At 42.1% G+C, this 25,934-nt stretch overlaps 2 protein-coding genes across 3 annotated transcripts; one reads left to right on the forward strand and one right to left on the reverse strand.

Annotated features, from left to right (window-relative positions):
* Positions 1-2,520: 2,520 nt before the first annotated feature.
* LOC124112884 (toll-like receptor 4) lies at positions 2,521-8,879 on the forward strand. Its single transcript, XM_046473059.2, has 2 exons — positions 2,521-2,609; positions 5,776-8,879. The coding sequence occupies exon 2, from the start codon at positions 5,797-5,799 to the stop codon at positions 8,248-8,250; it is 2,454 nt and encodes an 817-aa protein (XP_046329015.2). The 5' UTR covers positions 2,521-2,609; positions 5,776-5,796; the 3' UTR covers positions 8,251-8,879.
* Positions 8,880-18,332: 9,453 nt separating this feature from the next.
* On the reverse strand, positions 18,333-25,761 carry LOC124110723 (caspase-3-like). 2 transcript variants are annotated; one of them, XM_046470090.2, is made up of 2 exons: positions 24,814-25,761; positions 18,333-21,553 (listed from the first exon to the last, which is right to left on the reverse strand). In XM_046470090.2, exon 2 carries the CDS (start codon positions 21,545-21,547, stop codon positions 20,213-20,215), a length of 1,335 nt encoding a protein of 444 aa, XP_046326046.2. In that variant the 5' UTR covers positions 21,548-21,553; positions 24,814-25,761; the 3' UTR covers positions 18,333-20,212. The 2 variants fall into 2 exon arrangements, with proteins under 2 accessions (XP_046326046.2, XP_048239883.1); XM_048383926.1 differs by having other exon boundaries at positions 24,733-25,761.
* Between the last annotated feature and the right edge of the window lie 173 nt (positions 25,762-25,934).

The following is a 25,934-nucleotide window of genomic DNA, read 5'->3' on the forward strand; positions in this document are numbered from 1 at the left end:
GTTTAACGCCGCTTTGAACATTATTTTAGTTCCATCTTTGCATGTCAGCCTCATGTGGGAGGAAAGCCCGAAGTGATGCAGGTCTCAGACGTTTACCACCTTGGTGAAACTACGAGCACGAAACTGGTGCAAACTAGGAAACATAATCAGGGGCTCGAACACACGGTCCTAGGTTTCTGGCACGCCCAAGGGACACCGAATTCTGCGCAGCGAATTCCGGCGCCTAAGATGATTGGGCCACCAGTGTCCTCATAAGCGAATACTAGTCAGTAGAGGAAAACTTAGTAGTTCATGACAACAATAGCATTTACCTCCCAATTTCAAAGGAAAGCCATGAAGCGCGAGCGAGTGGACAATGGAGGGGGGTACTTGAATGTGCGTTAGACCGTTGCAACCTCCCTAAAGATGTGGTAACAATGGGGGCAAAGGATGGTATTGATACAAGCGGAGTGAAGGTGTTGACACAGGTGCTCGTCGACTGCTAGCGGTTTCCCGTTCGTCGTCTGCTACTGGTTCCCCCGTCTTCAACGGGTTAGATGCGCATAAGAAAAAAGTTCGTCTGCTTTAGGATAGTCGTCTGTTGGTTTTTGCGACTAAGGATGGTTGTTGTAAGTGTCTTCCTGAGATTGAAGAAGTTAGACGATCGGGAACTAAGCGACCGACCGCCCATAACAATGTCAACATACCCCGGCCTTACAATTAATGTCAACATACCAGCCTCGCCTGAAGCTTCCCATTCATAAATTGTGTGACCAGTGTCCCGTATTTATGATATGTTAGGGAAGATGTGTTGTACATTTGTTATTTTAAAAGGGAGTTATTTCAGAGAGGATATATATGGGTATTCCCCTCATTAAACCTTTCTTTCGTTGGTGTCTATTAAACGTATCCGGTATTTAATACATTTGAATGATGTAGGAAAGTATGTGCGTGTAGATGTTGTACCTATATCCGAACACGAATGTATGACACCTTTCAATAGATCAATTACGGATCTAACCACGACACGCAACATGACTATGAGCGTGGTTAGCAGTTCATATTTATAAACACATCGTAAATGACAGATTTCTGATGAATGAACTCGCCCGCACACATGTCTATAGGGTTATGTTCGCCCGAACTGTAAACAGTGACACATTGGATAACAGGAAGGGTGTGTGGAATGCACTCGTCCTTGTAAGGGTAAAATACGCGTTTAAACTCACCATTTAAATGATGATGACATTACTTTTTAGATGTATTGGTATCAGTGAGTGAGTGAATTTAGTTTTACGCCACACTCGGCATTATTCCAGCTCTAGGACGGTGGTCTGTCAATAAACGAGCTTGGACCAGACAATCCAGTTGATCAACAGCATGAGCAGCGATCTGTGCAACTAGGAACCGATGGCACGTGTCATCCGAGTCGGCGAGACTGACCAACCGATCCCCGTCAGTCGCCGATAAGCATGGGTTACTGAAGGTCGATTCTATAACCCGGACCTTCACGGGTGTAGTATGACGAAGACTATATACTAATATGATCGCTTTTTTAACATACTCACAAGTGTGCTGTGAAGAAAAGAGTGTCCTCCAAGATTCCCTGCACGTGTAAGACAGTATAAACTCTACAGTAGTGTAGCCCGACAAACAGTTTTACTCTCGCAAGCAAACGGATTGGACGTGAACAACAAGAAGAAAGCATCAGAGATTAGACTTGACCCTAGAGATATATTTAGGAAGACTACGTTGAGAAAATCACAACAGAGAAAGACACCACAAGCAGCCAAGAAGTCGACGCTGAAGACAAAGAAGAGACAGGTAACACCTAAAATGAAAACTATGACAACCAAACAGGGATCGAAGACAACACCCCAACCCGTGAAAATACAACATGTGTCGGAGGTGAAGGCTGTGGTGGAACGGGCACTTGCTGCCTTGAAGCGTCAACAGAGTCAAGGGTATAAAAGAAAGCTTCATACCCTCTAATCGCACACCGTATTGGATCGCTGTCCGGACTGTGAAAAAATGTTTTCAAGGAGAGATGTCATGTTACGACACAGGAGAGAAATAAACATAGCATACCGACGCCGTTACAAGCCCACCCGCCGCCGCAAGTCCATTCGCCCCCCCACACACACACACAAACACAGAAAAAAAAGATACGCACAGGCGAAAATATTAACGTCGCGGCTATATTTCAAATGATATTTCTGAACCCAAAAAAATATGAATGTCAAACTTCACATGACTATAGTTATCGACAATATAAACGCTGTCCGAGCTAGTTGTTCATTGTCTCTAAAACCAACTGCGAAAAAATGCAGAATGAAATAAGCACTACCGTGCATTTTGATATACATGTGAACCCGACCTTCTCTTGGTGAACAAACACGTCGCTTTATACAATCTATTATAGGGTGTAGTTAACTTCTTGGTATAGCTCGAGTACAAAGCATAGCACAAAACGGGGTGAACTTGAGCCTCCCTTCAACACACGTATATGCAGCAGAATAGGCGACTCGGTGAAGCGAGAGAATTACTTCAACTCTCCAGGCGTGTCCAAAAGTCCAACTGAACGATCTACAATGTTCATTCACCACACACTGTGAGGCTTCGTCAGTAAGGTAAGTTACAATCTTAGGCTGGGGGTGGTAAGGCGGGAATGGAGAGAGGAGAGAGGAAGGAAAACGCGAGGGGGAGGCTCCCTCTCAAGGTTTTACAATCCAAAGTATTACCGAAAAGAGAGGCGACTAACGGGATCGGGTGGTCGGGGTCGCTGACTTGGTTGATGCATGCCTTCAAATCCCAATTACGTAGGTCGATCACTGGATTGTCTGGTCTATACTGGATTATTCACAGACGTCATTAGCTGGAATAGTGTGGCGTTATGATAGTCGGAATCTTACAAGATTTTGGCAGAGATGTCTTATGAATATGGAAAGGGTTTTGTCGCCTTTATTTATCAACATGTGTAAATTCTACACGTTTAAATGGTTTTTTAAAATTCTAAATGATTCTGTTTATGCTTTGAGGATTTAGCTAAACATGTCTTTATAAAAAATACCAAATGTGTCTTCAGTTGTGGATTTAAACACATTCCATCTAAACAAGTCTTGTATGTGTTTGCATTCTAAACACATTTTGCAGTGCGGATATCTTCGTAACTCTCCATTCCTTTAAAATAATGGGGCCTCTGCTCCATTATTTTTAAGGTGAGTGAGTGAGTTGGGTTTAACGCCGCTTTTAACAGTATTCCAGTTATATCACGGCGTGTCAGCTTAATGTGGGAGGAAAGCCCGACGTGATGCAGGTCTCAGACGTTAACCACTTTGGTGAAACCCAGGAGTACGAGTGTGGTGCTGACAAACCTAGAAACATAATCGGGGCGAACCGGCATTCGAGCATTCGAACCAAGCATAGGTTTCTGGCGTGCCCAAGGGACGTAACTCTCCACAGACTGGGTCACCCGTGCCCCCTTATTTGTAAGGAATGGAGAGCTACTCTGACGTTCCCCTCTAGACTATGTCTGGTCTTTTGGAATTTACGAAAGACAAATAAAAAACATGATATGATTTATGACCGCAATGTTCATACATGTCGCCTATTTCTTACTTCTTGTGTGTAGTACATCATTCCTGTGTGAACGACGAGAGGCGGATCATTGTTTCCCTGCATCGCACACAATATAGGTACACCACGTGTGCTCAGAGGACGATTGTCACGGTGGGTTAATGATCATTAGTCACTGCAGGTCTGAAATACGATGTAGCAGTTTCAGCGATCACATAACCTTGCTTTGCCATCCCGATATTCACGTTATGATTTCTGCCCATGGACGTTTTCACGATGTCTACTTTTGGAAGGTTGCACATAAAAGAGTCCACCATGAACGGTTTCACATAACGGGATCTTCCCTTGGAAGGTTTCCTTTTACATGGCCTACCGGTGTTAGGTTTCATAAAAGGGCGTCTACCAATGAAAGAGTTCGCATAACGAGATCTACCAGTGGAAAGCTTCACAAACGATGTCTACCAAATGAAAGGTTTTACAAAACGATGTTTACTAATGTAAAGTTTCACAAAACGATGTCTACCAATGGAAGGTTTCACAGCACGATGTCTACTAATGTAAAGTTTCACAAAACGATGTCTACCAATGGAAAGTTTCACAAAACGATGTCTACTAATGTAAAGTTTCACAAAACGATGTCTACCAATGGAAGGTTTCACAGCACGATGTCTACTAATGTAAAGTTTCACAAAACGATGTCTACTAATGGAAAGTTTCACAAAACGATGTCTTCCAATGGAAGGTTTCACAAAACGATGTTTACTAATGGAAAGTTTCACAAAACGATGTCTTCCAATGGAAGGTTTCACAGCACGATGTCTACCAATGGAAAGTTTCACAAAACGATGTCTACCAATGGAAGGTTTCACAAAACGATGTCAACCAATGGAAGGTTTCACAGCACGATGTCTACTAATGTAAAGTTTCACAAAACGATGTCTACTAATGTAAAGTTTCACAAATCGATGTCTACTAATGGAAAGTTTCACAAAACGATGTCTACTAATGGAAAGTTTCACAAAACGATGTCTACCAATGGAAGGTTTCACTAAACGATGTCTGCCAATGGAAGGTTTCACAAAACGATGTCTTCCAATGGAGAGTTTCACAAAACGATGTCTACCAATGAAAGGTTTCACAAAACGATGTCTACCAATGGAAGGTTTCACAAAACGATGTCTTCCAATGGAAAGTTTCACAAAACGATGTCTACCAATGAAAGGTTTCACAAAACGATGTATACCAAAGGAAACCTTCACAAAACGATGTTTACCAATGGAATGTTTCACAAAACGATGTCTACCAATGGAAGGTTTCACAAAACGATGTCTACCAGTGGAAGGTTTCACAAAACGATGTCTACCAATAAAAAGTTAATTAATTCTATCATGGAGGCTTTGAGGAAGTGTTTAAGAAATAGTTTGCTTGAAAGATTTATAAGCTAAATAACTAAAGATAAAGATCAGGTCTTTATATCAAAAGGCATATGGATATCAACCGGAATCAATGCATTTTGCAACAACTCCATGTATGGTGGCATTCTTTTCACTGAAATAAACTTTTACCTGAGATAAAACCTTGTCTCATCTTTACCTCATTATGGTACAGTATATACACTCACTCGCTCACTCATGCACATACATGTAGCTAAAAATAGCATTGTCTTCAAGCCTTACAACCCCCAGTGACCACTTCATAATAACAATGTGCACTTATAAGGCGCTAGCAGTGCATGCTCAAAGTGCTACACCATTAAAACCCCGGTCAATGGAACAGTGAGCATTCGACTTTTGCATTCACAGCTCACTTGGAGAGCACACATCCCAAAGCTGCCTGTAGAGATTGTTCTAGGAGACATGTTTTGACTTGAACAGCAAACAAAATTATTATCTCTATTGATTCGACGACCTTATTTAACGACCTTGAAATAATATTTCTCACATGGATCCTACAAGTGATGTAAATGGAGGAAGACAGGTTTTAGTCCTTATCTATGTTTCTTACCTCACATGTGTGTGGACTCAAGCCAATTAGAATTGGTTTAACTTACTTCTCTGGCAATAGAGGGTGGTAAATACTTACCAGGTCAGAACAGTTTCTTAATAAGTTTGAAAAGGCCTATTTCAATTTTAGGAAATATAGGGTGAGGTGTGTGTGTGGTTCTCCTAGATCGTCGCGACCTAATGTATTTGCTGTCAACATATACCTTTTTCCTTTCAGATATACCTTTCAGACATCGTGATGAAGATAATAGTCATCTTGGTGGTTGCGAGTTTTTGCCGAGGGAAGCAGCATGTTTGTAATGTGTATTTTGACAAACAACATGACGGCATGTTTGCCGATTGCAAAGGGAGACAACTCCGCCATTTTGCAAACGACCTCCCATATAACATAACTGCTCTTGACATTAGTGAAAATAAACTGGAGAGTCTGATTAATGGAACGTTTAACAATTTTCCAAATCTTACGTATGTGAATCTGAATGCAAACTTGCTAACAAACCTAGAATCTGGTGTGTTCAAGGGTTTGTATAATCTGACCACTCTGCTTCTTGCCAAGAACAAGCTGAAACATGCCTTCCCAAAAGGCATTTTCAGTGACCTCGGAAATTTGCAAACATTAAACCTTGAACAAAATGAAATGAGGTCCTATCCGGATTGGGCGTTTCCTCCTTTGACCAAGCTCCACAGCTTGTACATGGACTCAGTTCCGGTTCCTGTGTTTGGTCCTGGCTTCTCCTCACTAGCAAATCTGAGAGTACTGCAAATGGATTCAACTTTTCTTTATGGGGGTGATTGTTCCATAAATAAGCTTACAAATCAAACATTTCAAAGTTTAAAGGGGATCGAGCTGGAGGTTTTAATTTTGAATTATTGTTATGGTTTAAACGACTGTGAAAAGGGAGTACTCGAGCCTTTGATGTTCCTGAAACATTTGGAAATGTCAAGTAATAGGATAGGTCTTCAAAATAGTTTGCAACTTCTCCATCCCCTTGTCGGCAGAAACATGAGTCGAATTTGGTTCAATAGGACAGTTTCCCCCCACAGCCACTATAAGCAAGACATCGATGATCGTATACTTACTGCTAAAAGCACAGAATATTTGACTAAAATATGTGTAGAGGAGTTATCATTGAGGCACAATCAGATTATCTTGGTAGAGTCCGGTTCCATTAATAAACAACCTTTACGAGATTGTATTGAAGTTCTTGACATGTCCAAAAACAATATAGTTGGCGACGGTAGTATTTTTTTAATGTTTCCGATATTTCAAAGGCTCAGATATCTGGATATCAGCTACCAGCGCCAAGAATATGCCTTACCAGAATCTCAACTTTTAAGTCGACCAAATAATGTGACAATTAATTTTCCACATAATTTCACATATTTCGACGCAACATTGATAGCATATGCCCATTTTTCTTCCCCTGTTATCACTTTGTTAAATACAAACAATCTGGAGACCTTCCGAATAGGTTATAACAACTTAAACGGCTTGAACCATATTAGGGGGTTGGAAAATGTCAAAAATGTCTATCTGTCAGGAAGCGAATTTGGCACAGTCACTGACTCCTTTTTCTATTCCTTCTTAAACGCCCGGAAGCTATCATTAGGAAACTGCAACTTACAATTTGTTAAAAGATCTGGGAACAGTTCTTCTAACATACTGAATGGTCTACGGGCTGTGGAGTACTTGGACCTTTCTTCAAATAATCTCAGATATTTTCCGGTGTTGCCCAATGCTGGTAAAATTGTTCATGTAAACTTATCTCACAACTCAATTGACACTGTATCCATTGGAGAAAATACTTACAAAAGCCTTGCTCTTCTGGACATGTCGTTCAATTTAATAGGACAACTGAGTAAAGAAACTCGATCCCAACTGGACATTGCTTCTATAAGGACCAGCCTTAAACTTAAAGTTGAAGGAAATATCTTTTCGTGTGGATGTGAAAATCTGGACTTCATTCTGTGGTTGATGGATACGTCAGCTATTTACGAATCTGACAGAGACTTCCCTTGCATTCAGGACAATGGCACAATGACAGGAACAATTGAAGTGGCCAAGAATCAATTAAATATTCATCGCCACTGTACTGGCAAGTTACTCCTTAGCCTAACTGTCACATGTATGATTGTGGTGTTGACTTCTATCTTCATAGCCTATGTCATATCAAAGAATCCTACAAGGTATCGGAACATTGTCATCAGAATGTTTGGGTTTGGTGTAGAATATGTTACCCCCAAACAATTTGAATTCACCTTCTATGTTGGATACTGTGGTAATGATGTTCCTTTTGTATACCGGATACTGAGACCAGGACTGGAACTTTGTTTTCGACCTGTGCGCCTCTTTCTGAAAGACAGAGAAGTACTTCCGGGTAAAGACATTGCTGAAGGTATCATTGAAGGCGTGAACGGTAGCTGGAAGACAATCCTGGTCATATCACCTGACTTCCTGAAAGACTCTTGGACACACTTCACAATAACCTCAGCTGTGTATGCCATGTCGGATGTGATTCCTAAGCGCATAATTGTCCTCCTTGTGGGAGACGTCCTCGTAAAGGACCTACCGGATTGTCTCCTGAATATGGTAGAGGAGGACTGCATCCTTCGTGTGAAAGATTACATGGAGGAGGAGGGGGAGGAGGAGGGGACGTTGTGTGGACTTCTGAGAAATGTTGCTGGATTGTAAATGGCCATCAAATGTATAAAATATAGTCATTTGAGGTCATATCGGTGACAATAACTTGTCATCTTATACATGCTGGAGGTGGGTTATCAGATTTTGTGTATTTTATTGTTTATCAGTAATTTGGTGATTTGGTGGATGCTCATTGCATTATATTTGAACAGTGATCAGTCGTCAGTAAGTTACTCTAATTTGATGCTAGTATGGTGTGTAAACTTCCGGTTGGTTTACCACAGAAGATGATAGTATGTTATGGAAACTTCTTTAATGTTCTACTGCCGATTGACGAGTGAGGGCACTGTTTTGAACATCTACAGTGGCAGGGTAGGTTGTATATATAGGGACAAGAGCGTGTTCACATATCTCTCAAACATTTTCATCACGTCAAGACCAAATTTCATGCGAGGATCGCTCATCGTCCCTGATTCTCTGCCTAGCCCATCACTGAAGCTGAACCACTGTCGCCCCTGGGGGAATATAAATTATTATCACTGACTTTTGCTATCACCACTGTAATTTTGTACTGTGATACAGACCACTGCCATTATATTATATATTGCCATTGAATATTGTACTACCACTGTATTGTTTACTGCCACTGTAACTGCTGTGCAGTAATTTATATCAATTTGTAAACTTACTGAATTTTGTAATACATTTGTTGATTGCATACCCCTTGTTGGTTGTTTGATGGTTTCACACTAAGTTCTTTTACATACAGATTTCTGGGTTAACATATTGTTTCAATTTGGGAATCGACACGTAACAGTACAAAGTATATGTACTGTTCATACATAGATATTGGTATAAATTGTCAACTATTGCGTAGAGTCTTAATCAAAATCAAAGAAAAGGAATTTGATCATTAACAAATGATTGAGGTTGGACAGGACCCAAGAATTGATGTTATCCTGTTTATAATATAAGTTTAAATTATGTTTATTCCCAGTTGTATTCCGTCACTACAAAACTGCATTATTCAAGAGCATTTCCTGACAAGTCAGGAGATAGGTAGGTATAACTGACAGACAAATTCATCTTATCAGTTAGTGAGTTGAAGTTAACGCTGCTTTGAACAGTATTGCTTTATGGTAATTGTAAGTTTATAGATGCAGCTAAGCCAGGGAGTATATATAAATGGCACCACCACTAATCAAAGGTTGACTCAAATGTAGAATCAAATGTTGCATCAAAGGTTTGTGGTTACACAAGCCTCCAATGAGGACAAACAGTAAGCTAAATGTTTGTTTGTACAGCCACTGCTTGTGAGTGAGTGGTAAATAATTAACAATAGTATCATGGTGTTTGATTATAATCAATCCTTACCTCACTGTCCTCATAGCCTGATTCTCGTAATTTCCCTTAGATAAAGGGGAAAATATCATTTTTTAAAATTCCAAACAGTCCAGTCGAAATTATCTGCCATTCTTGCCACATTTCGCCACTACGTGTGGCGTCACTCTCTTCAAAATCGTAATTAAGAACTCGAACCCATACAGAACTGAGGTACTACGGTGAAGGAGGGGCGGGTACTTCCTGAGAATAAAGTGGGGTAAGTATTTGTAATGATCAAACATAGATTATAGCCTGAATAAAGACCCTCTCTGTCCTCATTTTGACACAATTCCATGGCAGGAGGGCAGGAGGGCTGTCAGTAAGTGCAGAGATTGAACAAAATGAGGACAGGAAAAGACTTTCAAGAAGTAATCCCGGACTTGAATGCTTTGTTTGTACAGCTAGTTGCAGTGAATGAGTTCTCAGCAGTCTGCTTGTAAATTCACTTGAAGTAAACATTGCTTCAACATTTGTTTTTTTTATGCTGTTTAATATATCATGGATTATCCAGGCGAATGTGTACTCTGTACCACATTTAGGAATGTAGAGCATTTGTCAACCTGAATGCGTGTGGAGATGCTGACATCTGTTGACATCTCACAGAATGAAGAGTTGGAGTGAGTGAGTGAGTGAGTTTGGTTTAACGCCGCTTTTAACAGTATTCCATTTATATCACGGCGTGTCAGCTTAATGTGGGAGGAAAGCCCGAAGTGATGCAGGTCTCAGACGTTTACCACTTCGGTGAAACCCACGGGCACGGGTATGGTGCTGACAAACCTAGAAACATAATTGGGGAGAACCGGGATTCGAACCCACAATCATAGGTTTCTGGCGTGCCCAAGGGACGCAACTCTGCACAGCGAATCGCGGCGCCTTTGAAGAGTTGGAATAAAGATGATATGCTCTGTCATTTGATTCGAGGAGCAGAGGGGAAACTTACTGACAAAGATAGCCAGACCCAAATGCAAGAGGTTTATGTAAGATTTTGAAACACTTGGTTAACAGATCTGCAGTCCATAATTTCACTAATATGGAATCAAACTTTAACCAAATGTAAAACCTAATTTAATTCACTAGAAAGGGTGAAATAACTTTTTGACTTGTCATTCCAAAAACATTATATATCTCCCTATTATATATTTCCTCTTACCGACAATACATAATCACTTGGCTATGGAACCGAACACAGCATTAAATGTTGCAGGTTTAAAGTAAGGGTAACCTTGATCTGCATTAAAAACACCATGAATTCTACAATGAGGAAACTAACGCATGATCTTAGACGGCTAGGCTACCCGTTATAGCCACCCATGTCCCAGAACATTCTAACAGAGGTATGATCACAACTTCAGACTTTGTCAACAGAGCTGAAGCATAATGAAAGGAGACAGACGTAGAGCTATCCAAAGTCACAGCAAGACACCAGCATGACATGGGTGAGGTGAGGTGGGTTTTAACGTCGCGTTCTAGATTAGTGCACTTATGTGTGTGTGTGTGTGTGTGTGTGTGTGTGTGTGTGTGTGTGTGTGTGTGTGTGTGTTCTACTAGTTCGGACTAATGCTGGTAACATGGTGCTAGCCCAGTTTAAAGTTTTGCTCCGCCTATGTTTGCATTGTCTGCGAAGCGGCCCACAGCCAACGTGTTGACTTGAGTATGGAGTAAGGGTAAAAATGTAGGAACGTCGGAGCTTGTTTCTTATAATTATAACATCGAAGAATGTAGACACCATTTCATTCGTGACGTGACGTCCTGCACTGACAGCGTAGTCCATTCGTGTTTACGTCATATCAAAATGCTTTTAGGCGCCACTTTCGTGGTAATGTGACTGGAAAAGTCGTATATGGTGTAAACTTCAAATTAAAATATTATATGAACGTGATTATATATTGTAACAAATAATTACAAATGACGCCATTGTTCGTGACGTCACAGTCGGTTTGTGTGATGTCGTTCCAATAATAGACTGAGTGAGTTGATGTTTCCACGTTGGATCGTGAAACCCATATATTTCTACAGTATCTCAGAAAAAAAGACTGGGTACTATGTAGAATAACTCCCACACAACATGGATTTACCGATTATCTGTCGCCCTGAAATAATGTTGAAAGTCGCTCGCCAAGGGTTTGGAAACTTACAAAATGTATCTACTCGGGAAAGGTGACCTGTAAATCCTCCACGCTCCTTGATTACTAGTATTCTCTAAATCTTTGTTTTGTTATATTTGGTTACTGGTCATTTCTTTCTTTTGAACTTTCATTTATTAAATTCATCAACTAACGCCTAGCTACATGTACGTCGTTTGGTATGGAGTAACTGTGCTATTCATTGACGCCTTCCATGGACGTTATTTTATCATCTGAGCTTTCAAAATTCACTACTTATAATTTAACATTACAGCATTCGATATTGGCATGACAGTTGCCCGAATTGCTTTCAACTAATGGACAAAGGGCACACAGGTCTAAAGTCGCCCAAGGTCAATGACATGGCACATTAGTAGCGTGTACAAGACACGAAAAAACTCTCCGGCGCACAGAAAAGTCAGCTGTCTGATGACGTCACTTTGGGTACGTCGACATTCTTCTTGGAGGGCCTGGATCAGTTCTAGTCAGCTGACTTGAGGATGTGGTTGTTGCCGAACACCACGATCCTTGACACACCAGAGGTGTTCTATGGGGGACATGTCTGGGGAGCGTGCATGCTATGGCAACATGTTGACGTTGTTGGCTTCACGGAAGTTCTGTACGACTCGGGCTGTATGGGTCTGGCGTTGTCGTGCACGACACCACGTGACAGCTGTTGTAGAAATGGTAGGTCAATCGGACGAAGAATGTCATTCATGTAACGCTGAGCTGTCGAATTACCGTTAACGAAAACCAGTGGTGTTCTCTCCTCCCCACACCACAACACCCCTTCCACCATACGGCCACCTCTGGAACGCAACAGGCCGTCGTTTGTTCTCCCAACGACGCACAGTCCGGTCCCATTTGAAACTCTTGACGACGAAAGTGCGATGTCAACAACTGTCCTCTGTAAAGTCTGTATGGCTTAATGTCCACTGTCTGTCGACTAACCACATGCATTCGTCGCTGTTAACGTCACTACCAGGAATAGATCCCGGAGATGCAAAGTACGCAAGTACCGATCTTCATTATCTTAGCGTCACTGGTCTCCCATGCAAGATACCTAAATCCTATGAAATATACAATTATCGATTACTTTGGATTGTTTTATTAAACAGTTTATTGTTAACAGTTTGCATGTTTGTGTTATATGTAAACTGAAGATCAAAAGAAAGTTGACATGGACAAAGACCCAAAAGATGTTGATGCAATTGATTCTGTGTATTCAATTCACTTGGTGTCAATCATGCAAACAATCAAACGGTGACCATTGGCGGTCAGTGTATATCACTGGGGGTACCAAAAAGTCAGTTCTCACAAAGTTCATGACAAAGGCTGTCGCCAATAAGTGGGTGGAAGCTTCAGCGGACACTAAGGTGGCAATGGGGCGACGTCATCAATGCCGCGTATGACCTCCCCTGGCAAGGGTGCACGCCTTAATGCGCCGTCTCATTGATGACGACAAACGCCTGATGACGATTGCCGGATTGTGTTGCCAAACATCCTGCCAGGCGTGTTCCAGATCCTGCAAGTTGTTTTGGTGGCTGGGTTATCTCCTCAGCTCTCTACCCATATGATTCAACAAGTGCTCAACGCTGCAGAAATGGCATCGCCATTCTTTCCCCCCTACGGCGATAAACACGGACACTCCTGTCTGCATGGAATAGGTTGAACCTGCTCTCATCGGTGAACAAGACACGTTGTCATTCGCGCCGCTGGCAACGTCGTACACCTCAAGCCCACCTTAGCCCGTCTTGGCGATGTCGTGAACCAAACACCATCCCACGGAGCGGTCTATATGCCCCAAAGGCAACAGCACGCAGTCGTCTTCTCACTGTGTAAAGGCTAACACGGTGACCCAACGCCGTTGCTGCCGATTCCGTGACTGTCAGGAACCGGTTGAGTAGATGCAAGATTCGCAGATATATATCTACTTAGGGGGTGGTTATACGTGATCTGCCACTCCGAGGTCTGCCAATGGTGTGGCCAGTCCTGTTGTGAGGTATGGTCAGTTTGCTGATGGTGTGACTTGAGCAACCGAGTGTTCTGGTAATCTGACCTTGTTGAGTCCCCATAGACTAACATCTAGTCTCTGAAATGAACATATCGTACATAAAAAAACCCAGTTGTTCAGTTATCTTAATAAAAATATAATAAAAAGGAGCCCAGTGACTCTCTTCATTTTCAGCCTGATACTGCAGTGATCTAGACTTGCCAAACATTATAGACTTGCATGGGCTGTATTTGATATATATTTGTATCAGGGTCTGTAAGAGAGACTAGAGTCCCCACCATGGCCATATCAATCAACTTGAGCAACCGAGTGTTCTAGTAATCTGACCTTGTTGAGTCCCCACCATGGCCATATCAATCAACTTGGGCAACCGAGTGTTCTGGTAATCTGACCTTGTTGAGTACCCACCATGGCCATATCAACCAACTTGAGCAACCGAGTGTTCTAGTAATCTGACCTTGTTGAGTACCCACCATGGCCATATCAATCAACTTGAGCAACCGAGTGTTCTAGTAATCTGACCTTGTTGAGTACCCACCATGGCCATATCAATCAACTTGGGCAACCGAGTGTTCTGGTAATCTGACCTTGTTGAGTACCCACCATGGCAATATCAATCAACTTGAGCAACCGAGTGTTCTGGTAATCTGACCTTGTTGAGTACCCACCATGGCCATATCAATCAACTTGGGCAACCGAGTGTTCTAGTAATCTGACCTTGTTGAGTACCCACCATGGCCATATCAATCAACTTGGGCAACCGAGTGTTCTAGTAATCTGACCTTGTTGAGTACCCACCATGGCCATATCAATCAACTTAGGCAACCGAGTGTTCTGGTAATCTGACCTTGTTGAGTACCCACCATGGCCATATCAATCAACTTGGGCAACCGAGTGTTCTAGTAATCTGACCTTGTTGAGTACCCACCATGGCCATATCAATCAACTTGGGCAACCGAGTGTTCTGGTAATCTGACCTTGTTGAGTACCCACCATGGCCATATCAATCAACTTGGGCAACCGAGTGTTCTGGTAATCTGACCTTGTTGAGTACCCACCATGGCCATATCAATCAACTTGAGCAACCGAGTGTTCTGGTAATCTGACCTTGTTGAGTACCCACCATGGCCATATCAATCAACTTGAGCAACCGAGTGTTCTGGTAATCTGACCTTGTTGAGTACCCACCATGGCCATATCAATCAACTTGGGCAACCGAGTGTTCTAGTAATCTGACCTTGTTGAGTACCCACCATGGCCATATCAATCAACTTGAGCAACCGAGTGTTCTAGTAATCTGACCTTGTTAAGTCCCCACCATGGCCATATCAATCAACTTGAGCAACCGAGTGTTCTAGTAATCTGACCTTGTTGAGTACCCACCATGGCCATATCAATCAACTTGAGCAACCGAGTGTTCTGGTAATCTGACCTTGTTGAGTCCCCACCATGGCCATATTAATCAACTTGAGCAACCGAGTGTTCTAGTAATCTGACCTTGTTGAGTCCCCACCATGGCCATATCAATCAACTTGAGCAACCGAGTGTTCTGGTAATCTGACCTTGTTGAGTCCCCACCATGGCCATATCAATCAACTTGGGCAACCGAGTGTTCTGGTAATCTGACCTTGTTGAGTACCCACCATGGCCATATCAATCAACTTGAGCAACCGAGTGTTCTAGTAATCTGACCTTGTTGAGTACCCACCATGGCAATATCAATCAACTTGAGCAACCGAGTGTTCTAGTAATCTGACCTTGTTGAGTACCCACCATGGCCATATCAATCAACTTGGGCAACCGAGTGTTCTAGTAATCTGACCTTGTTGAGTACCCACCATGGCCATATCAATCAACTTGGGCAACCGAGTGTTCTAGTAATCTGACCTTGTTGAGTACCCACCATGGCCATATCAATCAACTTGGGCAACCGAGTGTTCTAGTAATCTGACCTTGTTGAGTACCCACCATGGCCATATCAATCAACTTGAGCAACCGAGTGTTCTAGTAATCTGACCTTGTTAAGTCCCCACCATGGCCATATCAATCAACTTGAGCAACCGAGTGTTCTAGTAATCTGACCTTGTTGAGTACCCACCATGGCCATATCAATCAACTTGGGCAACCGAGTGTTCTAGTAATCTGACCTTGTTGAGTACCCACCATGGCCATATCAATCAACTTGGGCAACCGAGTGTTCTGGTAATCTGACCTTGTTGAGTACCCACCATGGCCATATCAATCAACTTGGGCAACCGAGTGTTCTGGTAATCTGACCTTGTTGAGTACCCACCATGGCCATATCAACCAACTTGAGCAACCGAGTGTTCTGGTAATCTGACCTTGTTGAGTACCCACCATGGCCATATCAATCAACTTGAGCAACCGAGTGTTCTGGTAATCTGACCTTGTTGAGTACCCACCATGGCCATATCAATCAACTTGGGCAACCGAGTGTTCTGGTAATCTGACCTTGTTGAGTACCCACCATGGCCATATCAATCAACTTGAGCAACCGAGTGTTCTAGTAATCTGACCTTGTTAAGTACCCACCATGGCCATATCAATCAACTTGAGCAACCGAGTGTTCTAGTAATCTGACCTTGTTGAGTACCCACCATGGCCATATCAATCAACTTGAGCAACCGAGTGTTCTGGTAATCTGACCTTGTTGAGTCCCCACCATGGCCATATCAATCAACTTGAGCAACCGAGTGTTCTAGTAATCTGACCTTGTTGAGTCCCCACCATGGCCATATCAATCAACTTGAGCAACCGAGTGTTCTGGTAATCTGACCTTGTTGAGTCCCCACCATGGCCATATCAATCAACTTGGGCAACCGAGTGTTCTGGTAATCTGACCTTGTTGAGTACCCACCATGGCCATATCAATCAACTTGAGCAACCGAGTGTTTTAGTAATCTGACCTTGTTGAGTACCCACCATGGCCATATCAATCAACTTGAGCAACCGAGTGTTCTAGTAATCTGACCTTGTTGAGTACCCACCATGGCCATATCAATCAACTTGGGCAACCGAGTGTTCTAGTAATCTGACCTTGTTGAGTACCCACCATGGCCATATCAATCAACTTGAGCAACCGAGTGTTCTGGTAATCTGACCTTGTTGAGTACCCACCATGGCCATATCAATCAACTTGAGCAACCGAGTGTTCTGGTAATCTGACCTTGTTGAGTCCCCACCATGGCCATATCAATCAACTTGAGCAACCGAGTGTTCTGGTAATCTGACCTTGTTGAGTACCCACCATGGCCATATCAATCAACTTGAGCAACCGAGTGTTCTGGTAATCTGACCTTGTTGAGTCCCCACCATGGCCATATCAATCAACTTGGGCAACCGAGTGTTCTGGTAATCTGACCTTGTTGAGTCCCCACCATGGCCATATCAATCAACTTGAGCAACCGAGTGTTCTGGTAATCTGACCTTGTTGAGTACCCACCATGGCCATATCAATCAACTTGAGCAACCGAGTGTTCTGGTAATCTGACCTTGTTGAGTCCCCACCATGGCCATATCAATCAACTTGGGCAACCGAGTGTTCTGGTAATCTGACCTTGTTGAGTCCCCACCATGGCCATATCAATCAACTTGGGCAACCGAGTGTTCTGGTAATCTGACCTTGTTGAGTCCCCACCATGGCCATATCAATGGCCCTCTCTCTGTTCTGTATTTAAATGAGGCATTTGTTCGGTGTGTTTTTGGTTTATGTGATTCTGTGTGACACTTTTGGTCAAAGTATGTACAGGTCCCTGCATGGATGCTCAATGCAGCACCGAAAAACCTGTTTACGGTATTTTCTCACGCAGCACGTGTACGGCGGCATGGTCTTGGTGTTTTGGAATTGAGTGTGCTGCGTTGGGACAATTGTATGCATCATGTTACAATCATTTGACCGCATGCGTTTTTTGGTTATTCAAAATGTAAACTTTCTTTTGATCTTTAGTTTAGTATATGGGGCAATGGGGTAGACCTGAGTTTAAAGTGTTCGTTCGTCACGGCGAAGACCCGGGTTCGATTCCCTCTATGGGTATAATGTGTGAAGCCCATTTCTGATGTCCTCCATCGTGATATTGCTAAAACACATTTACGATTTTGAGTGTTTCTGATTAGTTCGTTTGTTGTTTAACGCCAAACTCAGCAATATTCCAACAATATGACGTTGGTCTGTAACTAATCGAGTCTGGTCCAGACAATCCAGTGATTGACATCATGAGCATCAATCTACCTGATTGGGGGTACGATCATATGCATCAACCAAGTCAGTGAGACTGACCACCGGATTCCGTTAGTCGCCTCTTATGACAAGCATGAGTTGCTGAAGACCAGTTCTACCCCGGAATGCACGGGATGTCTCTTTCTCATAGACCAAGAATCACAACCGTAGGGAATCTGGGATTCAAATGAACCACCAGGCCTCACAAATTTAAACTTCCTCAAGTTTGATCATGATATGAATAATGCAACTCCGCACTCCTAGGCCCTGTAGTCATGTTACCACACCTTCGAAGGTTCAGTTTATTTTTGTTATGTCCTATGCACCCATTGCACGGTAAAATATACCGAGTCTAAAATGACAACAATGACAAGTGAACAGTTAATCTTTGTTTATATCTGAAAAAATATTCGCCCATAAATAATTCAACGTATGTATAAAGCTCTTTTTTTGGAATGCCATTATATGTATAAAAAAACAGACTTGTGTCCTCTAGGTCGCAGTTTGTCATTGTTAACCCGTCAGCGAATGGTATCCGTTTGGGATGGTATTGAGAATGCAAAGCATATCTAGCGCCTTACAATATCCTTGGGTTTTATACCCCCCAAGGGAACTGGGAATGCCATTGTGGAATGCACACTGATCCTTTGCCTGGGCTAATAATATCGTGCGCTTTGAGCTGTGGAATTTGATGCTGAATAGTCGCCTTCAGTTACAATGATTTCGATTATTATCTACCCGCGTCTGAAACGATAGACGGGACTGGGTTTGTATTGTATAAATCATATACATTTACAAACATAGAGAAACTTCACTAAGCATGTCATCCTCTCAACAATAACTTCTCTAAACGTGATGTCCTCTCGACAATGACTTCTCTAAACGTGATGTCCTCTCAACAATAACTTCTCTAAACGTGATGTCCTCTCAACAATGACTTATCTAAACGTGATTTCCTCTCAGCAATGACTTCACTAAACGAGGTATCCTCTCAACAATGACATCGCTAAACGGGCGACCTCTCATCAATGACGTAACTAAACCTGACATTCTGAACAATGACTTCACTAAACGTGATGTCCTCTCAACAATGACTTGTCGACCAGTCCTTGTTTTAGCCCCTTTATGCCGAGCGCCAGACAGGGTAACAACAAGTACAATCTTTTAACGTCTTTTCGTATGACGGCCGGGGATCGAACCCGGACCTTCCGCTCTCCGGGCGGACGCACTACCACTAGACCACGGAGGCGGTCTAGGAGGGTGGATGAGGTGGAGAGTGGATGTGATGGAGGGTGGGTGTGGTGGGTGGAAGTGATGGAGGGTGGATGTGGTGGGTGTTGGGTGTGGTGGAGGGAGGATGTAATGGAGGATGGATGTGGTTGAGAGTGTTATAATATAATCAAGACTAATCGTTACCTTTGACCGGTATGACACTTACATTTAATGTGGTCAGGTTTGTAAAGGTAAATGTCTTTGATTAAACGTTAAATGAAAAAACTGATCTCGCAAAACCTGCAAATGTACATGGGAAATCTTATAAACATATATACCATGTTGGATACTGCTATATAAGCTATAAAATCCTTATATTGACAGCGTCATTCAGAATTTAGAGATATCATTGCTTGGACCAGAGACACTTATCTGTTGCACATACCAGCAGTATTTTATTTTACACCCTTATTACATTTCGTAGCAGTATTTTATTTTACAGCAGCGTTATTACAAGTTGTCGCATTATTTCATTTTACTGCAGCTTTAATTCAATTCACCAGTTTATTACATTTTACCGTGTTATTGCAAATACATGGACAAACTATGCAACAAAGCACAAATGCTCTTTGGTAGTACAATAGTACATTTGATGCACAAGATCCCGAGAACAAAGGAGAAAACATTTGGCAACACCATCTAAGATTACTGAAGTTGAATGCTGAGGGCACTGCCTTGAAAAACGTGAATCTACGTATAGCCATTTTGAATCACACCAGTCTCTCGTGTTGTCCATGTTGAACATCGGATTGCATCCTCTTCAACGACTGGAGTGACATGATTGTAATAATATTATGGCAAGTGTCAACTTCTTTGGTCGAGTGGTAATTTGGTTTCTTAGGTGTTTGCAGACGCTGACGCCGCGACACCTAGGTCGATGCTGGAAGATTTGAGTGCAGGAACGTACTTTAAAAATGGTCAGTAGGAACCTCTGTCACTCTTCGTGTTGCCTTCTGTACCCGTTCAGGCTTTCTGTTTTCAGACTTAACGTCCCAGAACGAGATCCTTCCTGAGAGTGGTGTGGAAACATGGCATCTGAGTTATCCCCGACGGAGATTTTAGGTCAGCAACTCGTGCATTCAGCAAGGTGAGACACGTCACAAGACTGAGTTCAGGGTTGGCTCTCAGTATCTCCACGAGATTTGAAATGAAGTAAGATCCCTTGGTACTGTCACGATATGACACGTAGCCGTCAACGGTTGACCGGGCGATCAGGAAATCAGCCTCGTTTGGAACAAAGACCGTGGCATCGTCCTCCATGTCGCCACAACACGAGTCAGTCTCGTGAGGAAGAGATGCTTGTCCATGCTTACCCCGACAGGCCTGGAACAGAAACACCTTGGGCTTGCCCCGAAGTGAAGGACAATTCTCAGCTGTGAACTGTTTGGTAATCTGGTCAACGTTTACATCTAAACCATCTGATGCAGTAATGTTTTTTGACGACCCGTGAGACATTACAACACAGATAAAACAATTGTAGTTCGCATGGTCAAACTGGGACATTTGTTTCAAAGTTTGTAGTATTTCGGCTTGCTGCAAGTCTGTCTTTACCTCAATTATGAAATCAAATTGTTGAAGCACTTCCTTTAAGCCGCTTTCGTCAGTCTCAGTGCCATGTCGGTAGGAATTACCATTTTGGAAAGATCTGATGCTGATTATGAGGCAGACACCTTTGGGAGATTTGTTCATTGCGTAAGAAGACAAAGTCTGTGGCTGGTCAGATAATGAACATGCGGACATCCTCTGAGAAATGGTGTCTGTTTGGCTTTGAATTTTCAAACCTGTTACGACCTCAACTGTGATTTGTATCAAGCGATCAATGTTTTGACCAGTAATGGAAGAAATCTCCATATGTCCTGACAACCATCCTTTATTTGCGACGCCTGGTAGCTTTACATTGACAGTTTCTGAGGGCATATCTAGCTTGTTTCCAATGACGATGGTAGGGACATCTTTTGGATACAATTCGGGAAGCCACTTGTTTCTCATCTCCTTAAAACTTGGTGTGGCATTTACGTCATACAGCACAAAAAAGACGTCGGGTTTCAGTTTCGAGGCTTGCTGAAGTTGGGAGCTTCTGTCCCCTCGACATTCTACGACGTTGAGATAGACTGGAGTTGCGTCCTCAATGCGCAGTCCATACACAAAACATGCTCCCTTCACACCCATTTTCATGTGAGGGTTGCCTTTGATGAGATATTTCACTAATTCGGATTTGCCACTTTCACTTGGCCCGAGCATACATATCGTCACACAGTTAGTACTTTTCTTCTTAGGCATGAGCGCAGAATGGTCCAACTCGGGGCGAGACATGGCCATGGCTGTCTGAAATAAAATAAAATCTCTACTGCATATGCCCCATCTTACATTTTGTATACTATCTGAACAATATACCATTTTGATTAATGCTTGTGTACAGGTGATGACAATATACTGTCACTTTCATGATCTGGTAAGCGACTCTTTGATTGGTCGGATAAAAGGTCGTTCTGACATGACCCGCAATGGGATATCCTCAGATCTTTGTTTAGCGATAGCGTGAACTAAGATGTGATTTTAATGAGATTGAGAGAGAGAATGTGTGTGAGAGAGATAATGTGTATGCGAGTGTGCGTGTGTGTGTGTGTGTGTGTGTGTGAGAGAGATAATGTGTATGTGAGTGTGTGTGTGTGAGAGAGAGATAATGTGTAGGTGAGTGTGTGTGAGTGTGTGTGAGAGAGAGAGAATGTGTGTGAGAGAGATAATGTGTATGTGAGTGTGTGTGAGCGTGTGTGAGAGAGAGAGAATGTGTGTGAGAGAGATAATGTGTATGTGTGTGTGAGAGAGAGAATGTGTGAGAGAGATAATGTGTATGTGTGTGTGTGTGTGTGAGAGAGAATGTGTGTGAGAGAGATAATGTGTTTGTGAGTGAGAATGTGTGTGTGTGTGTGCGTGCGTGAGAGAGAATGTGCGTGAGAGATAATGTCTATGTGTGAGAGAGAGCGAGAGAATGTGTGTGAGAGAGATAATGGGCATGTGAGTGTGTGAGAGAATGTGTGTGAGAGAGATAATGTGTTTGTGAGTGTGTGTGTGTGTGAGAGAGAGAATGTGCGTGAGAGATAATATGTTTGTAAGTGTGTGTGTGTGTGTGTGAGAGATAATGTGTATGTGAGTGTGTGTGTGAGAGAGATAGAGTGTGTGTGAGAGAGATAATGTGTTTGTGAGTGTGTGTGTGAGATAGAGAAAGAGAGAGATTGTGTGTGTGAGAGAGATAATGTGTATGTGAGTGTGTGTGTGAGAGAGATAGAATGTGTGTGAGAGAGATAATGTGTATGTGAGTGTGTGTGTGTGAGAGAGAATGCGTGTGAGAGAGATAATGTGTTTGTGTGTGTAAGAGAGAGATAGAATGTTTTTGAGAGAGATAATGTGTTTGTGAGTGTGTGTGTGTGAGAGAGAGAAAGAGAGATAGATTGTGTGTGTGAGAGAGATAATGTGTTTGTGAGTGTGTGTGTGAGAGAGAGAATGTGTGTGAGAGAGATAATGTGTTTGTGTGTGTGTGTGTGTGTGAGAGAGAGAATGTGTGTGAGAGAGATAATGTGTTTGTGTGTGTGTTTGTGTGTGTGTGAGAGAGAGATAGAATGTGTGTGAGAGAGATAATGTGTATGTGAGTGTGTGTGTGTGTGAGAGAGAGAATGTGTGTGAGAGAGATAATGTGTTTGTGTGTGTGAGAGAGAGATAGAATGTGTGTGAGAGAGAAAATGTGTTTGTGAGTGTGTGTGTGTGAGAGAGAAAGAGAGAGAGAATGTGTGTTAGAGAGATAATGTGTATGTGAGTGTGTGTGCGTGAGAGAGAATGTGTGTGAGAGATAATGTGTTTGTGGGTGTGTGTGAGAGAAAGAATGTGTGAGAGAGAGATAATGTGTATGTGAGTGTGTGTGTGTGTGTGTGAGAGAGAGGAAGAGAAAGAGAGATTGTGTGTGTGAGAGAGATAATGTGTTTGTGAGTGTGTGTGTGAGAGAGATAGAAAGTGTGAGAGAGATAATGTGTTTGTGAGTGTGTGTGTGTGAGAGAGAAAGAAAGAGAGAGAGAGATTGTGTGTGTGAGAGAGATAATGTGTTTGTGAGTGTGTGTGTGAGAGAGAAAGAGATTGTGTGTGTGAGAGAGATAATGTGTTTGTGAGTGTGTGTGTGTGTGTGTGCGTGAGAGAGAATGTGTGTGTGAGATAATGTGTTTGTGGGTGTGTGTGTGAGAGAGAGAATGTGTGAGAGAGAGATAATGTGTATGTGAGTGTGTGTGTGTGAGAGAGAGAGAGAACGAGAGAGAGAGATTGTGTGTGTGAGAGATAATGTGTACGTGCGAATGTGTGTTTGTGTGTGTGAGAATGTATCTGTGAGAGAGATAATGTGTATGTGTGAGTGTGTGTGTGAGAGAGGGAATGTGTTTGTGTGAGTGAGAGAGAGAATGTGTATGTTAGAGTGAGTGTGTGTGAGAGTGAGAGAGAATGTGAATGTGTGAGTGAGTGTGTGAGAGTGAGAGAAAGAATGTGTATGTGTGAGTGTGTGTGTGTGTGTGTGTGAGAGAGAGAGAGAATATGTGTGTGTGTTCAGAGTTTAGAGACACTCTTTCGGTCTTATAGTTACAAAGTGCATGTAATTTTTATTCATTGGGATATCCTGAAACCCTTGGGTTGAGGACAAAATTAACCTAATAAAATAGTTATCTTCCATCTCAAAATATAGTAAACTAGGGTTATAACGAACTCAAGGGGACAACTAATTTTAGTTCGTTATAACCGTAGTTCGATATAAGCATTTCGACTGAATATCCTCTGTAGTCGCATTTAAACACATAATTGATCCACTTCAAAAGCTATAGCCTAATCACCGTTTTGCTGTTGTTAATTGAGGGTGTTAATAGGGGTCAAGGTGTAAGGTGGAGCCATAGTATGTCACGTGACACCAATCTGGCTAACACTGACAAAGGTCACAGGTAATCCTGGGAACCCCCATCTATTTATAACGCTTACAGCCGACAAACAGAAAACGTGCAATAAATAAATCGAACAGGCAACCATCAATATATTTTGTCTAAAAACAACGTCGATAAAGTGGTATTCAGACACACGTATACACACAATATATATGTACACAGATACACATACACATACACACATATACCACTACGCTCGAGTTTGTATGTTAACAATCAACAGAATGAATGACCTAGATTGATCAATCCTAACCTGACTGAGGCTGCATGAAGAATCACGTCAAATGAATTCTTGATTGGGTGTTTCAAAGCATGAGATGGAGACCAGATGTTCAAAAAAATATTTAAACTATGAACCTAAATATTTTTTGGGATAGCATCCTAGACCCATTATTATCGATCGGTCCTAGGGAAACAACTAGTCTCATTCACCACTGCATGATGGCCAGTGACATGGCCAACAACATACATATTATAGCAACTAATTACATGATAGGTGTTATCTAGAATGAACTGATCAGAGGCGATCTGTCTTACCAATCAAGGCACGGTTGTATTATCTAGTGAGGCTGAATATCTAAACAAACAATGTTGTGTGTTGTTAAATTCAGAGCCTACCTGGGTAACAAACGTTATCAAAAAGTATTCATCACGAACTAGTTGCCCGACTTCCTGTTTGACTTACTTTCGTTTTCTATGTCACCTGCGCGCGCCTGTCCTTTGTCACCCACCCCATTGCTCAATTTTAAATATTATCGTAAATGGCTGTGGTCTCAGTGGTCGTAGTGAATATTTTCAACTTTATCACCATTAAACCTGATGCAGTAAAAATCCTTGTTTAGCAGCTTTCTGAACTTAATTTTTCAATGAATCAAAATATATGTCATTTCGCAAATGGGGCTACGAGAAGGTAACTGGTGTCCTACAACCACGTGTGCATGCGACCAATAATCATAATCCACCCAGCAAGGATATATGCATACCTCGGCCCAGTGCAATATGTACGGTGTCACCTGGATTGTCGTAACCCTGTAAAATACTGTGATCGTTGATTTTCACATGCAAAGATTTTTAATTGGGAATTTTATGGTTTAAACATATTTTTATTTCTTAAATGAAATCTGGATTGATAAACAAGCAAAACATTACGTACATCACTTTATACAAACCTGTTCATGTTGACTATATATGTACAATACATAAAGCTAACCTGTAACCGTAAGCTGGAGCTAGTGGTGACCGAACTACACGAATGTAGTATCTTAATTTCAAATATTTTATCCAAAGTGTAGTTAGATTATTATCACTACTATTCGAATCTTTTACTTTTGACAATAAAATCGTGGACTGATTTAAAAATGCCCATGTTGATTGCGTCACTGGAGGAAGAGCTGCCGTTTAAAACTGTTTTCCATGGATTTAAAAATATAAATTATTTCTAACATTTGCGTAGTTTCAGCATGTAAATAGAAATTCCAACATGAATTTGGAATTTACTCGATTCTGATTTGTCAATCAGAGGCTTTTAAATCACATTATAGCTAAAATGGATAGAATTATCATAAACCGCCCGCATGTTATCAAAAATGAGCGGGCCACTGTAACTTGATAATGCCCTCATATTGCTTGACGACGGGCCATTATCACGCCTGTTGTTAGGTGACGTCATAGGATAGGGATAGGTGACGTCCCGTTCAATAGTGACGGCATCTGGTTTGTTCTATGACGTTTCCATATTT

The sequence above is a fragment of the Haliotis rufescens genome, unplaced genomic scaffold (assembly GCF_023055435.1).
Source record: "Haliotis rufescens isolate VD_foot unplaced genomic scaffold, xgHalRufe1.0.p SCAF_5, whole genome shotgun sequence".
Classification (NCBI taxonomy): domain Eukaryota; kingdom Metazoa; phylum Mollusca; class Gastropoda; order Lepetellida; family Haliotidae; genus Haliotis; species Haliotis rufescens.